General features: G+C 36.1%; 3 protein-coding genes across 3 annotated transcripts; 2 read left to right on the top strand and 1 right to left on the bottom strand.

Annotated features, from left to right (window-relative positions):
* Positions 1-4,061: 4,061 nt before the first annotated feature.
* Positions 4,062-5,598, top strand: LOC107791535 (NAC domain-containing protein 72-like). The gene is made up of 3 exons (XM_016613624.2): positions 4,062-4,182; positions 4,817-5,103; positions 5,512-5,598. The coding sequence occupies exons 1-3, from the start codon at positions 4,062-4,064 to the stop codon at positions 5,596-5,598; spliced, it is 495 nt and encodes a 164-aa protein (XP_016469110.1).
* A 694-nt stretch (positions 5,599-6,292) lies between these two features.
* Positions 6,293-7,375, bottom strand: LOC107791537 (fasciclin-like arabinogalactan protein 21). Its single transcript, XM_016613625.1, has one exon. It carries the CDS (start codon positions 7,373-7,375, stop codon positions 6,293-6,295), a length of 1,083 nt encoding a protein of 360 aa, XP_016469111.1.
* A 2,382-nt stretch (positions 7,376-9,757) lies between these two features.
* Positions 9,758-12,677, top strand: LOC107791538 (small ribosomal subunit protein eS24z). The gene is made up of 6 exons (XM_016613626.2): positions 9,758-9,892; positions 9,985-10,063; positions 10,170-10,211; positions 10,904-11,074; positions 12,222-12,308; positions 12,432-12,677. Exons 2-6 carry the CDS (start codon positions 9,992-9,994, stop codon positions 12,459-12,461), a joined length of 402 nt encoding a protein of 133 aa, XP_016469112.1. The 5' UTR covers positions 9,758-9,892; positions 9,985-9,991; the 3' UTR covers positions 12,462-12,677.
* Positions 12,678-14,428: the final 1,751 nt, after the last annotated feature.

Here is a 14,428-nt window from a genome sequence, read left to right as displayed (position 1 = left end):
AATATATGGGGGAGCAAGATTATTGTTCAAAAATAAGCACAAGGGACTTACCTCAATAGACCACTCAAAAATGCTCTCAAGAAATCGCCAAACCCGAGCTCAAAATATTGAAAATGAGCAAAAATTGCGAACATTTGCATTTAAGTGTTATGTCCAGACATCTCGCACTTGCAAGCCTTCAACCGCACCTGCGGTACCGCACCTGCGTAAATTCCATCGCAGATGTGAAAATCACTTAAGGGAGGCTGAGTCTGCATCTGCAAACAAGGGTCGCTTCTGCGAGCCCGCATTTGTGCTTCTCTTCCGCTTCTGCACGTCCGTTTCTGCGGATCTTTGGCCGCACATGCGGTCCCAGCTGGACAGGGTCAAAACCACTTCTGCGGCTCCATAGCCGCTTCTGCGGCGCCGCACCTGCGGCCCAAAGTGTGCAGGTACGATTACACCAGGTCAACAGATCCAGCAATTGCATAAGTCCCAAACTCAATCCGTTAAGTACCCGAAACTCACCCGAGGCCCCCGGGACCTCGACCAAACATACCAACCAATCCTAAAACACTATACGAACTTAGTCGAACCCTCAAACCTCATCAAACAACGCTAAAATCACAAATAATCCTCCGATTAAAACTTAAAGAACTTGAAACTTTCAAATTCGACAACCGATGCCGAAGCCAATCAAACCACGTCCGATTGACCCCAAATTTTGCACACAAGTCTTATTCGACATTACGGACCTGCTTCAACTTCCAGAATCGGAATCCAACCACGATATCAATATTTCCACTACCGGTCCAAATCTCCAAAAATTTGACTTTCGCCATTTCAAGCCTAAATAAGCTACGGACCTCCAAAACACAATACAGACACGCTCCTAAGTCCAAAATCACCCAACAGAGCTAACAGAATAGACAAAATTCCATTCTGGAGTCGTCTTCACACAGTTCCGACTACAGTCAAAATCCTAAGACTTAAGCTTTCGTTTAAGGACTAAGTGTCTCAAATCACTTCAAAAACAAAACCGAAACCTCCCGACAAGTCACAATAGTAGAAATAGATATGGGAGAAGTAGTAAATAGGGGATCGAGGCTATTACTCTTAAAGCGATCGGTCGGGTCGTTACAGGTCATCCTCAACTGCTCGGACTTCAGTAGAGTAAGCATTATGGATCTCGTCCCTAGTTATTGGAGGATATTTCATCAATCGGCTCAACAATTTTCTAGTTATTCTCGAATCATCTCTACTCAACCCGTTCTGAAAGGCCGCGACCGCCATCCCCTCAGACATGTTTGGCAAAGTCATCCTTACCCTATTGAATCGGGCGAGGAAGTCGCTCAGTCCTTCTCCCAAGGACTGCTTGATGGAGAATATATCATTTACCCTTGTTTCGGTTTTCTTGGCTCTGGCATGTGTCGTTACGAACTTATTGGCCATTTCCTTGAAAGTTTCTATAGAGCGGGCTGGTAGTTATGAGTACCATGTTAATACCCCTCCTGTGAGGGTTTTGCCAAACTTCTTCAGCAAAATAGAGGACTTGTTCCTTGGTGAGGTTATTGCCTTTCACGGCGGTGGCGTAATGAGTCACATGGTCTTCTGGATCGGTCGTTTCGTCGTATATCCTGAGGTAGGGCAGCATTTTGAAGGGCTTTGGTATGGCATGTGGGGCTGCTTCTTCAATGTACGATTGTTCTATGAACTTGCCGGCGTCCCTCTTTGGCAATAGTTTAGGAACGCCCGGTATCTTGTCGACTCGTTCTTGGTGTTCTTTCATTTGGTCACTGAGTACTTTATTTTTATTCTCCATTTCCTCCATCCTTTTTAGAACAACGGTGAGGGCATTATCACCTGCACTGCTAGTAATATTGTGAGTTATACATGGTGTCTGAGGGTCTAGTCGGTTGCTTTGTTCGTTTGCTCGTTATACTGCACAAGCTCTTGCAGTCTTTATAGTTGTACATGGAGTGAGCTTGTTGAGCATGCTTACTAGTGTATCTGTTAGCCATGCTTCGGGGAGCTTTTTCACGGCCGGTGGCGCCTCTTCTTCTGTGGACGTGGAGGCCCCTTTTCCATTGGGTTTTGTTATATTATAATGGGGAGGAGGTGACCTCTCGCGCCTAGGGGAGGCAGTGGACGTCATGTCCTCGCCTAGTGTTTTGCAGCTGTCGTTGATAGTATTCATGAGATTGTTAGGGAAATCACATGTTACTTTATCCTTTCTCCTTGGTTACCTGCCATGTAGGTATTTGTACGAGAAAAGAAAGGAGGAAATCTTGGGGTTTGTGAGGTTAGTGAATCACGTGAGTTGTAGATCTAAAGGAAACTTAAAAACTAACTAAGAAATTCTCACAGACGGCGCCAAACTGTCTAACCAAAAATTATTGATTTTGGCTCAACCAATTAGATTTGTATAAAGAAGAGTTCATCTTAATTAAAAATAATATCCAAAAGATAAAGTTACGTGTGTCAAAACCAAATAACTGGCATATTCTATCCGGATGGTAGTGAATATGAGCAATGATGGTAATATTCAATGATCCAAAAAGATGAAATATGGCATTAAATAGTAATAAATAGCAATAAATGATATTTAGGTAAATAAAACGTGTTAGTTACTCGAAAAGAGATGAGATCGGTAATTATTCCTTCTAACAATGATGAATGATTGATAAGCCTTTGAATACTTGGATCTGATAGAAATGCTAGACAAGAATCTCGGTAAAAAGGTTATTTTTGTATATATGCGATAAGATCAGATTCTCCCTTACAAAGTCAATGTGTTCTTTACAAAAAAAATATCTCATGTCCCCTATCATTATGTCTCTTTCTATTTATAGGGAACATGTTACTAGAAACCTTATAGTACAAGAGAATATCCACTAGAATATTCTCTTTAATGTCCTATCTTGAAACTAGCTGTTATAACTCTGTCAAGGGTGTTCGATCTCGACCTCGATCTTTGATGACTCCTCGATCTTAATCCTTGCTGACTCTTCGACCGCAACCTTCATTGTTTCGTGGACCACTTCGATACATGGCGGCACGTGAATGTCTCGCTAATGGAATATGGGAACTGCATACTTTGATGTGCATTACAATAGTAAAATGAGGGAGTGTTAGATTTTAAAATCAATTGACGCGTCAGTAAATTGGTCAACATTTGCCCCCTTTTGCAATTGGATTCGCCTTGTCCGTAATATACATTTGCATACAATGGATTGATTTAAAGGGGGGAAATCTAGTTTCAAGATATCTGTCGCAAATAGTAACTAGTTAGGTAACAGAGCTTAAGTTGATTTATGATTTACCGTGCTGGTTTTTCTTTAAGAAACATGACTTTAATTTGTCTCACAAGAGGTATTAGTGCTAACCTTGAATAATAACAGGCAGTACACATGAATTAATCAATCATTATGTAGGTTATTTTCTAAAATTATTCAAGTCAAAATTTGTCTAAATACGCAAAAGAATCTTTGTTTTCAAATAAAACGATATCTGATGCCACATAATATTCTAAGTAGTTATTAAAGGTATGAAATTAAAATATGAATATGCCGATTATTATGAAGCTTTTTGACAAAAAATAAGGGTCACCACAAGGATAAATTAAGCCTAATTGCCCTGAACCTATTTCTTTGATTATTTAAACATTTTATAGTAAAAGAATAGGCCTGATAGATTATAAGCCATTAATTGTGTTGTACTCAAGATATATTAATAACGCTTAACATGGGAAGTTTAAGACTATAAGACAATAAACCAAATTAGAGACGGTTTAGGTATCCTATGTAATTCATGAGAAGCCATAGCCAACTCAAATATTGAGAATATACATATTTAAGTTGATACATAATTGGAGTAACTTGTCCTCCGCGGTGCTGTTCTTCATATTTCGACTTTGAACTTTCTTCAGTTCTTCCATCTCGTTTGAGGCTTCTTTCCGAAACTGTGGTTAAAATTTGCAAGCTACTAAGGTTTTCTTTTTTTGCTTAAACCCTAAATCTTTTTCCTGGGTCTACTTTCTCAGTTAGGCTAGTTTAGCGGCGGGGTTTTGACAAATAGTACTAATGGATATGGACAGGTTCCTTATTCAACAGCTGAACAACAAATTCAAGAACCAGCCACTGTCAATAGACAGATTGATCTTTGCAAATATCAATGATTTTAGTCCTCAAGATTTCTTTCAAGGTACTACATCTTCCATCTAACTCTATGCCAAATTTGGCATAAAGCCGAAACCAACAAAGTTCGAATACTCTTTGCGAGTGAACTATGCATGGATATTAAAAATCTATTTTTTTTTATTAATAGCAAATACGTGCACAGTAAATTTTTTGGCAACAGTACTTTACTACCCTTGGACAGACATAGCTTTGTCCCCGTAAAGCTGGGTCAAAGTGCCTAATTTTTTTGTGTGAATTTAGGCATATAATCTTCTAGTGTTGTAAATTAAAGTTACTTATTTAAAACCTACACAAAAAGATTTGATAAGTCAACATAATTAATAATTTAAAATATAGACAAACGAGTTTGATAAAATCTAGTCAAAGAAAAAACTGTTTTAAATAAAATGAGATAGACGGGATTAGTATGTTATTCTGCTCAAAATCACAGAAAAAGTGTATGATATTAGGAATAAGTATTATTTTGCACTCAAGCACCACGTAACTTAATTAATGGGAAGGGAAATGTATAAAAGTTAGTAATATTTTTCCTTCATAGAAAACCTTCTTCCAAATCCAAATCTACTTAATTACACTCATTTACCTAATTTGAGAGCTTCAGCCTGATTGAGCTAGTTGTTTTTTATGGTTGCATGCAGGGGAAATAAATGGTGGTGGAATAAAGGAATGCTATGTATTGACACCGAGGCGTCGACTTTACGGAATAATGCCTCGACCTGATCGACGAGCCAGAAATGGCTACTGGAAGTTATTGAAATGTATAGATGATAATATCCTTGGAACAGACGGGACTGTTGGGATGAAGCAGAAGCTTTTGTTCTTTGAAGGTGACCCCAAACAAGCGCGCAAAACTCACTGGTGTATGATTGAGTATAAGCTAAGGCAGCACTGCTGTTCAATCACTTGTGATCACAATATCGGAAGGGTAAGTGCCAAATATCAACCCTCTTAGAGAACTAATGGTCAAATTTTGGACATCATCGTTTTAGATGGGCGGCTTAAAAGTTCGGTGAACCGACATACCAAAAAATACTACTTATACAATCAGATTATTTAAAAAATAATTACAGATAATTTTATTTAATAAATATTTATTGGTAACCTTAAATAACTTTTAAATGACATGCAAGTAAAGTTTTATTACACTATTAGTGTAATATAGTAAGATCCTTTTTACATTTATTTTAAATAGAGAAAATTTAGCAAGTATTTGCTTCTGTAAGAATTACTCAATATATTTGGTGTCATAGGAGGGTAAGTTTTGTTGGTTAATTATTCTAGAGTTAATCTTTAATTTTATTAATTCGCTTCTTCTAATTGTTCAAAACTTCAGCTCGATGATTGGGTTCTCTGCAAGGTGTACGAGGAGTATGATCCTGAAACCCTGTCTTTTCAAATGGAAACAATGGATATTGGCTAAAACAATGGATTTTAGCTAAGTATGGAGTGCGAATTTTGGAGATCCTAGTGTATTGATTTATTAAATGTTAACAGTGAATGAATGAACTATTGTCTAACGTTATACATCCTAGTCTATCCAGTCAATTTCATGTAAGCCAAATTTTCACAATCAGAGTGCAACTAATTTCTTTTCTTTTCTTTTTTCAGTTTATAAAATAGTGCAGCTAAGTTGAAAAGCAATTTTGTCCTCCTAATTACACCTTTCCCTAAGAAAAAGAAAATTTTGATATGATCACTTATGTGGTGCTGCACTCACAGATATGGTTTTCAAACGGACGATCGTAGACCAAATTCAATAGATTCAATCCCATACAGTTTGGCTTAATCACAAAAGATACAAGTAAAAAATTTCATGCAATTAAAGAAGTAAAAGTCAGAATGAACTAACAATCAACAACAAGAAAAGAAATTAAAAAGGAGGCGACAGATCAGATAAAACAAGAAGAAGAAATTTGCATTATACGTAGTTCTCTAAAAACCCAGTAAAACTCTATAATATGCTTCCTCCTCTCTTTTCTACACATTACATGCCTCAAGAATTAGTATGCTACTACAAAGAAGAGTAAAGTATTATTCTCAGTTTTGTATTACGAATCAGAGCCTTACACAAAACTACAAAAGTAGTAGTCTTTAATCCTTGACATTTATGTCCATTATATCACAGTCCCCATTATGTCTTGAAATTCCTGTGTACCATCATTTTGATGACGGCGAATACGTGGGAATGGCGTTGAAAGTCCATGAACCACAATCCTATTATTGTAAACAAGATCCAAATTATTGACTTTAACGTAATTAATCCTCATTGGAACCAAAGGACCATTGCCTCCCGCAGTAGTCACAACCAATTTCTCCCCCCTATCCATTGTCAGCAGCTCTGTATCATGAGGCAATTTAACCAACTCAGAGGCCATTAACAGCCTATTAGGCACAATATGAAACCCAAGATTTGCCACATACTCATGCCCATTCCCACCATCAAAAATGGACAAATCATCAATTGCAAAAATAGTCATGGATTTCAAGTCAGCTAACTCAGGGTACTTCACTCTCATAGCAAGTGCCACTATACTATAACCACCAGTACGCAGATGAGCCATAACATCTTTTAACATCAAGCGCGTGGCAGCAAACGCCGCCGTGGGCGGTGGAATAAACGGGAATGATAAAGTAGTCATGCTCTCAATTCTGCAAGAAATTGGAGAAAGATGAGCCATATACCCCTGTATACCATGAACAATGATGAACCCACTATTGTAAATGTCCGGCTTGGTAATTTCAACCCCGTTTACAAAAACAGACCTCGAGGAGTTGTTAATACGAGATGGGGTTATAGTAAGACAGCGAGTTGGGGCTAAAGTTTCAATCTTTGTACCAAAAGCTAGGTTACGGAGGAAGTGGAAAGAGTAGAGACCAAGAACAGAGTGTTCTTGAAGAATCAGGGGAAGGGAACAAGAAGGGCAAGTGAGGAGGGAGGAATCAGTAGGGGCGAAAATGGTAAATGGGAAATTAATGGTGGAGATGTTGGCGTTAAGAGATGCGTTGGCCAGATCTTGAAAACCGAGATTGTAGAGGATGGCGGCCAACGGAGATGAAGATTGAGATGGTGATGGAGTTAGGAGAAGGTGACGACGAGATTCTGACGTTGAACGGAACAAAGGGTTTGCGGCGGTGGTGTGTGAAATGCAGATGAAAATGGAGATGAGGAAGATGAAGAGCTTAGCAGTGGACGCCATTGATGAATTCTTGAAGAAGCTCTTTGTTTGTTTGCTTAAAGAGAGAAAGTGTGTGTTTTGGGGATATGTGAAGGGAAAGACGGTTGACGGAGCAGTTATAATGAAGAGAGATTTTCAGTTCAGCTTGCATCGAGAATCTGTTAAGTTCGCGCCCAATCAAAAAGACGAGATTACCCTGCAGCTTAGTCATATATTTCCACTGCTTCTTCTTTCCACCAATATATTTCCATTGCTATTTCCATTCATCAAAGTATTCCTTTGCGCAATTATATTCGTTCGTGCAACTAATATTATATGTATCAACTTTAACCAAGATGAAATACAAAGGTATATACAAATGATACAACTTATATTAATTGTATATAAGTGTATATACAAATGATACAACATGTATCGACTGTATTTGTTTGCGCAACGATTACAACTAAGGCAAAATACAGAATACAGATAAATAAAATGTTCATGTTGAGATTCGAACTCAAGACCTTTGCTAGCTAAGCAGGCGCTCTAAGCAGGATACAACATTATTTCAATTCAAAACAATTAATCTCTTATTACATGGATTTGCTATAAAATTCAAATATAGCTATGAATGGTAAATTTATTGAAAGTATCGCTACGAATGATAAATATAATGTAAATGTTTGATGTGTCGCGTAATTCTCCCTAAAAAAGCCCAAGACCAAAAACTAAAAAAGTAGCGAAGGCCACAAGGGCGTTGTGTCACATGACCAGGGAAGATTGTAGAAATTTTTACCTCTTATAGCAAACTGTCACACCTTATTTATTATGGACGAAAACCATTTTAAAATATTATTATCTATAGCTACCTTTTATATTTTATAGGTATTTATTGTATACACTTTATATTTTTTCTAATCTCTTTCTTTAAGTTAACACACGTTCTCCCTCACATCGCAACAAGATTATTCTTCTTTCTCTCTACACGATCTCTCTCTCTCTCTCTCTCTCTCTCAACAAGATCGTAGGAAACAAATTCTCGGAATTGATCCTCAACAATTTTGCTCCAAAAGTTCGTGGTAATTGGTAAAGCTTTTGGCCGGTTCACACCAAATTACTCCGTCATTCTTCTTTTTCTCTTCAATATTTTTTTAAAATTTTCGCCATTGCTAGGTTTTGAGGAAGAAACTTTAAATTTTGTCTTCAGTGGTTGATTCAACAACTCCGAAGAGTATTGCACGAGTTATACCCACTAAAGCACTCAATTTTTATCGTCGGCGTCATCATCCACTATTGGTTCATCATCTCAGACGAACAGATCTGGCCATGGCTACGCCGAAAAAGATTTGAGGGCCGGATTTTTGTTCGTCTTCATTTTTACTTTAATACAATGTATATAGTATTTTGCTTGGCAAGAAAAGCCATCTCCCACAAACTTTCTTCTATTCTTTGCTATTTTAGTCACATACAGTGACATAAATACATTATATTTTGTACAAATACACTCAAATACATTATATTTTTTGTATAAATATATTATTTTTCGCATGTATTTATGTATTATGAAGGTCTGTATTTTTTTTTATTATAATTGAATATCACTGTGTTTTATAATTTTTTTATTATTTGAATACAGTCGAATTGAATACGGTGAATTGAATATAATGTATAATAATAAATATTAAATATTTGTGAATTGAATATAATGTATATAGTCGAATTGAATAGAATGATATACATCTTATTTTTTGATTACCTCACTGTATTTATACAGTCGCGCGCATATATGAAATACAACACAATAACATCGAAATTTATGTAGAATTGATTTTGTTGAGTTAAATTAAGAGTGATACACGCTAATCGATCCTCTTTCTGTTATTAAACAATTGGACTTACCTATTGTTTAGGCGAATTTTACAACTATATTCATGAATACAGTAGCACGAATACAACGAATACAGTCGCACAACTGAACTCCCCTATTACTGTATTCATAAATACAATAGCGCAAATACATCGAATACAGTCGCGCAACAACGAATTTTATGTAGAATTAATTTTATTGAGTTGAATTAGGAGCGATATATGCTAATTGATTCTCTTTTCGTTATTAAACAAATGGACTCTCCTATTTTTTAGGCGAATTCCGCTACTGTATTCATGAATGTAGCGCGAATACAGTCGCACAATTGGACTCCCCAATTTTTTAGGCAAATTCTGCTAATGTATTCATGAATACAACAGCGCGAATACAGTCGCGTAACAACTAAATAGTAGTTATAAAAAGTAATTATATATACGATAGCTATATGAAGTTATTAGCCACTAAACAATAATGATTTCTGAAAATTCATCCAATATTGTATTGTTGGAAAAGAGGTCCAGCCCGAAGCCAAGGCCCATGGCCCAAAAGGCACCCAAGAATTAGCGAGGCCTTTTAAGAAAACCCTAAAACCCAGCGAGCAATATTAACACAGAACTTAGAACGGAGGCGCAGCACAGAGCTTGAGAGAGAGAGATAGAGTCGCCGGTGCAGCAACCCGAGAAACAAAAGTATTATTCTCAACACTGTTTATTTTGCTATACTTCAGTTAGTAAATGTGTATATAGTAGACTATATTAAAAGATTCATTCATTGCTTACAGGGAAAAAATGGCGGACAAGGCAGTGACTATTAGAACTAGGAAGTTCATGACCAATAGGCTTCTTGCAAGGAAACAATTCGTACGTTCTTAAAAATGTTGACCTTTTTCGCATTGAAACAAAGCTTGTCTTTGTAAAGATCCTTTGATCTATTTAAAAACTCAAATGGGTGTCACGATTTTTACAGATTATTGATGTCTTGCATCCTGGAAGAGCCAATGTTTCCAAGGTTAGAACTATTTTCGGCTGTTCTATTTTCACTAATAAATTTCCTTATGTGCTTATTTATTACATGCTTTGGAGATTTTCACGTTTTAGGAGGGAGAGATCCAATAACTCTTTAGCTAACATGATGGGCTTTGGTTATCTTTCTTTTAATGTTCATTCGTGTGCTGGAATAAAGCAAAATGAATATAGGGATTCATATAGCTTACCTCAACTAGTTAGGGACATTAATAAAAACCAACCTTAACTGCCTTTGCCGCTATTATGGAAACTTCCCTTTTAGTCAAGGGGATTAAAAAGTATTTGTAAATATGAAAAAATTGATTTTGCAATATTGGGATTCAATTGAGCCACTGGGTTGGGATTGAGACCGAGTTGATCACATATGTCAATTTCTTGCCAAGTGAAATACCTAACGAGCTTATTTATGATTTTGTCCTGAACCTTAGGTGGTGTTTCTTAAGAAATGTTGAAGAAAAGTTTTCCCTCGCATCTCGGCACTATTGCTTTGCTTTTGGTTATTTTGTAATACACCGTACATGATAACTTATGTCTAATAGCTTCACGGTTAAAAGTCATTTTTTCATTACTTTGACTCTTATCTGAATATGCTCAATTTTTAACCTGTTAATATTTTGGGTTATCCCTTATTTACTTGTGATTTTGTGGCTTTTCATTGTTCATCTGATATTGTAGGCTGAGTTGAAAGAGAAATTGGCAAGGATGTATGAAGTGAAAGACCCAAATGCCATCTTCGTGTTCAAGTTCAGGACCCACTTTGGAGGAGGCAAATCTACTGGATTTGGTTTGATCTATGACTCTGTTGAAAACGCAAAGAAGTATGAGCCCAAGTACAGGTTGATCAGGGTAAGCATCATATTATTTATACATGCGTGCTAGTTTATGTGCTTCCAAAACCTGTGCATTGTTTTTCTTTTTTCCTTGTAATATATGAGCAGGATTGTCTTGTTTAGTGAATGTAAGCTCTAGAATAAGCACATACTCTATTGTTTTCAACTCATGAACATAGATTTTAAGATTTAAAAAAACTCTAAGGGAAACATTGTTTGTGTTTCATAGACTTTATGTTTGTTTTCCATAAGGTTTTAGGTGTGTCCAATTATAATCTAGTTTAGTAGATTGCATACGGTTGCTTGTTCACACAGAACCGTAAGTGTTGCAACTGGTGAAGCTGGGAGAATAGAATGTGGTAGTCAAGGTTCATTACATGCTGTATGCCCATTCAAGAGTCTTAGTATTTTTGTCAGATAATTTTGTTCTCGTGTATGCCTTACCCTATCCTAATAATTGTGGATGATGTTATAGAATCACCATTTGAAATAGGCACGTACAGTTTCTAACTTTGCAGAAGTTTATCGTCTTATATTTTGTCAGAGTCTTATATTTTCACCATAAATTTATTCATGAGATGTCTATTGTTGTAACTTTTGCTCATCTGCTATCCAAAACCAATTGCAGCCTGTAGGATTGCATTTGTTTGAGCAATGTAGTATAAAGCTATTCGGACTATAATCACGTGCTTTGAGTTATTTTTTTCTCTTTCCTCTAACTCTAACTCTAACCCTATCTTCTTTATTCAGTAGTTTTTGGTTCCAATTTGCATTTGAAAGTGTTGCTTTATTGAAAGTGTAGCTTGTCGAGTTAAATTTATCCCCACAAAAACATCGTGTTGAGCTGCTTTCAGCATTTTCATGAAATTGTTAGTTGTATTTGAACCTTTCATGAAGACAGGAGAAATTCTTTCACTTTTTATATTCTTTTGAGAAACTATTCCTCCGGCAAAGTAGCCAACAAGTTAATGAAGGGTTTGTTAAAGTTAACATTACTCATCTTAAGTTCTCCTCAAGTGATAAATATGCCCTTCTATGTGACGAAGTACTATCACAATCCAGGATCATTTTGAAATATTGAGTACTATATTTTGAAGCTTCTTCATGATTGGATTAGTCTATTACCACTGCTAATCATTTTCACCATTGAACATCTTTCGCAGAATGGATTAGACACCAAGGTGGAGAAGTCCAGGAAGCAAATGAAGGAGCGCAAGAACAGAGCCAAGAAAGTTCGTGGTGTCAAGAAGGTAAAGATTGTTCTCTCTTATGGTCTGCTGCTATGACCAGGAGATAATTGCTCTGTTGTTTTGGTTTTTGGTTCATGTTTTCATTCTTCTCATGCTAACTGTATTGTTCCATGAAACCTGCAGACCAAGGCTGGAGACGCTAAGAAGAAGTGATCTATTACTAATTGTAGACAAAGCGGGAAAAATGTTTTGCCTAGACATGCCTTATCATTTGTGTTTATGTGGGGACCTTTTTATAGGCTCTTTTCAATTTTGCTTGGGTTACTCCAATATATTTTGCATGTTCAAGTACTAGATCATCAAAATTGAGTGGATGTTTAAAATATTCTTCTCTTCCATCGTTACCAAAATACTACTATTGTCCTAAAATATTCGTACAGAGTACATGAATATACTTAAATATCTTCCAGATGACATTAACTTGGAGGTTTAAGCCTAAGTTTTCAATGGGATTGCCAATGTCCTCATAACTATGTTATAAGTTCAGTTTTTCGTGGGGATAAGATGGTGTTTCGACTTTGCTTGCCCAACAATAAAAGGATCAAAATGAGCGAGTTCTCGCATTATACATAAGTTTTACTCTAATTGTACAATGTGAAATTTGGCTTCAGTAATTCATCTATAGTACTCAGGTTTACGTGCATAGAACCTTAATATTAGTGAAAGTTTTGTCTTTGTTTCAACCGTAGATATTAGTGAATGAATACATAAATAATTTTCTGAAGTTGTGCAAGGGTCCAATGTCCAAACTGCCTCTATAATATATGTCGAGTCCTTGAACAAAAATATCAATCATCTTAATAATCATGTTTATGTAAGCTAGTTCTAGGTTATGGCCAACGGGCTTGGAAATTATGAAGTGGAATTTTCAATTTATTTCTGTTTGCATCTTTATGGTTATCGTTCTGAAAAATGGATGCGGGGAAAAAGAAATGAGTTGATTATTTGATTAGATATATAGGTATTCCGAACTTCACATTTAACGCTATTTTAGTCCGCTGTATGAATCTAGTTTCCAACCAAGATTCCTTAAAACACATCAATAGTAGCATTAACTAGGCACCTGAGCAGTGGCGAAACCACGTGGTTATCTGACCACCCTTCGTCGAAAAATTGCATTGTGTACGTAGGTAAAATATTACGTTTTAGAGGTATATAACACATATTGAACACACTTTGTCGTAATTTTTTTTTCACTTTTTTAAAATTTGAACACCTTTAAAGGCTTCGCCACTGCACTTGAGGGTGTCGTATGCAAAAATGTACAGCAATATACGTAGAGGTGCTTTGCAGCTGGTGATTGTTCAAAAGAAACTTCATATCTTCGTGGGTTGTCATCTAGCAAATTAACACGAAGCACTTCCTCCTATTTTACTAGGAAGAGTCAAAATAGACATGGAAAAAACACATATTTTCCTGATGTGTTGTAGTCATTTGTTGAAAACAAATGCTCAGAAGGAAAACATCTGAATGTGCGAGAGCTGATTTTGAGGAAATGTATCAAAATATAGTATACTAGTAAAAAGTCAGGAGAAACATGTACTAGTTTCTTTTTTTGTGGCAAAGAAGATGTAAGAAAACTAACGTATGAATATAGGATAACTTTCACTATCAGAAAACTTTGAGAATTGGAACTATTGGGACGGCAAAGATTATTTTGTCACAAAGTCAATAATTAGCTCAGGAGCTAGCAACTACGGTTTGACCCCTCCACTGGCTTCCGATTCGTTCCTTCAATTTAAATTAAGCATTTACATTTATTGTATCTCTCGAGATAGCAATATTTATCCCACAAAATTATAATTTTTAAATTCGTAAAAAGTAGCACATGATCGACTTATAAGAGTTTTTTTTTATATTTAAACCTCCAACTATCTTCTATATTTTGTGATAACACTACGAAGTCAACATTTTGCCGCACATTCCTTTTGCCTCTTTATAAATTAAAAAACAACTATTGAAAACATTCAAAAAATTTCCCTCTTATTCTTATTAGTAAAGCGTGCATATCAGAGGCAATTCATTACGACTAATAAAGAATACACCATATAGAAAATCTAAATTAAGCATAATACTACTAGTACAGTACACAATTACTAAGAATATCGCTTGTGTTCTAA

Source organism: Nicotiana tabacum, chromosome 19, assembly GCF_000715075.1.
Source record: "Nicotiana tabacum cultivar K326 chromosome 19, ASM71507v2, whole genome shotgun sequence".
Lineage (NCBI taxonomy): Eukaryota > Viridiplantae > Streptophyta > Magnoliopsida > Solanales > Solanaceae > Nicotiana > Nicotiana tabacum.
This window is presented reverse-complemented; position numbering and strand designations above follow the sequence as displayed.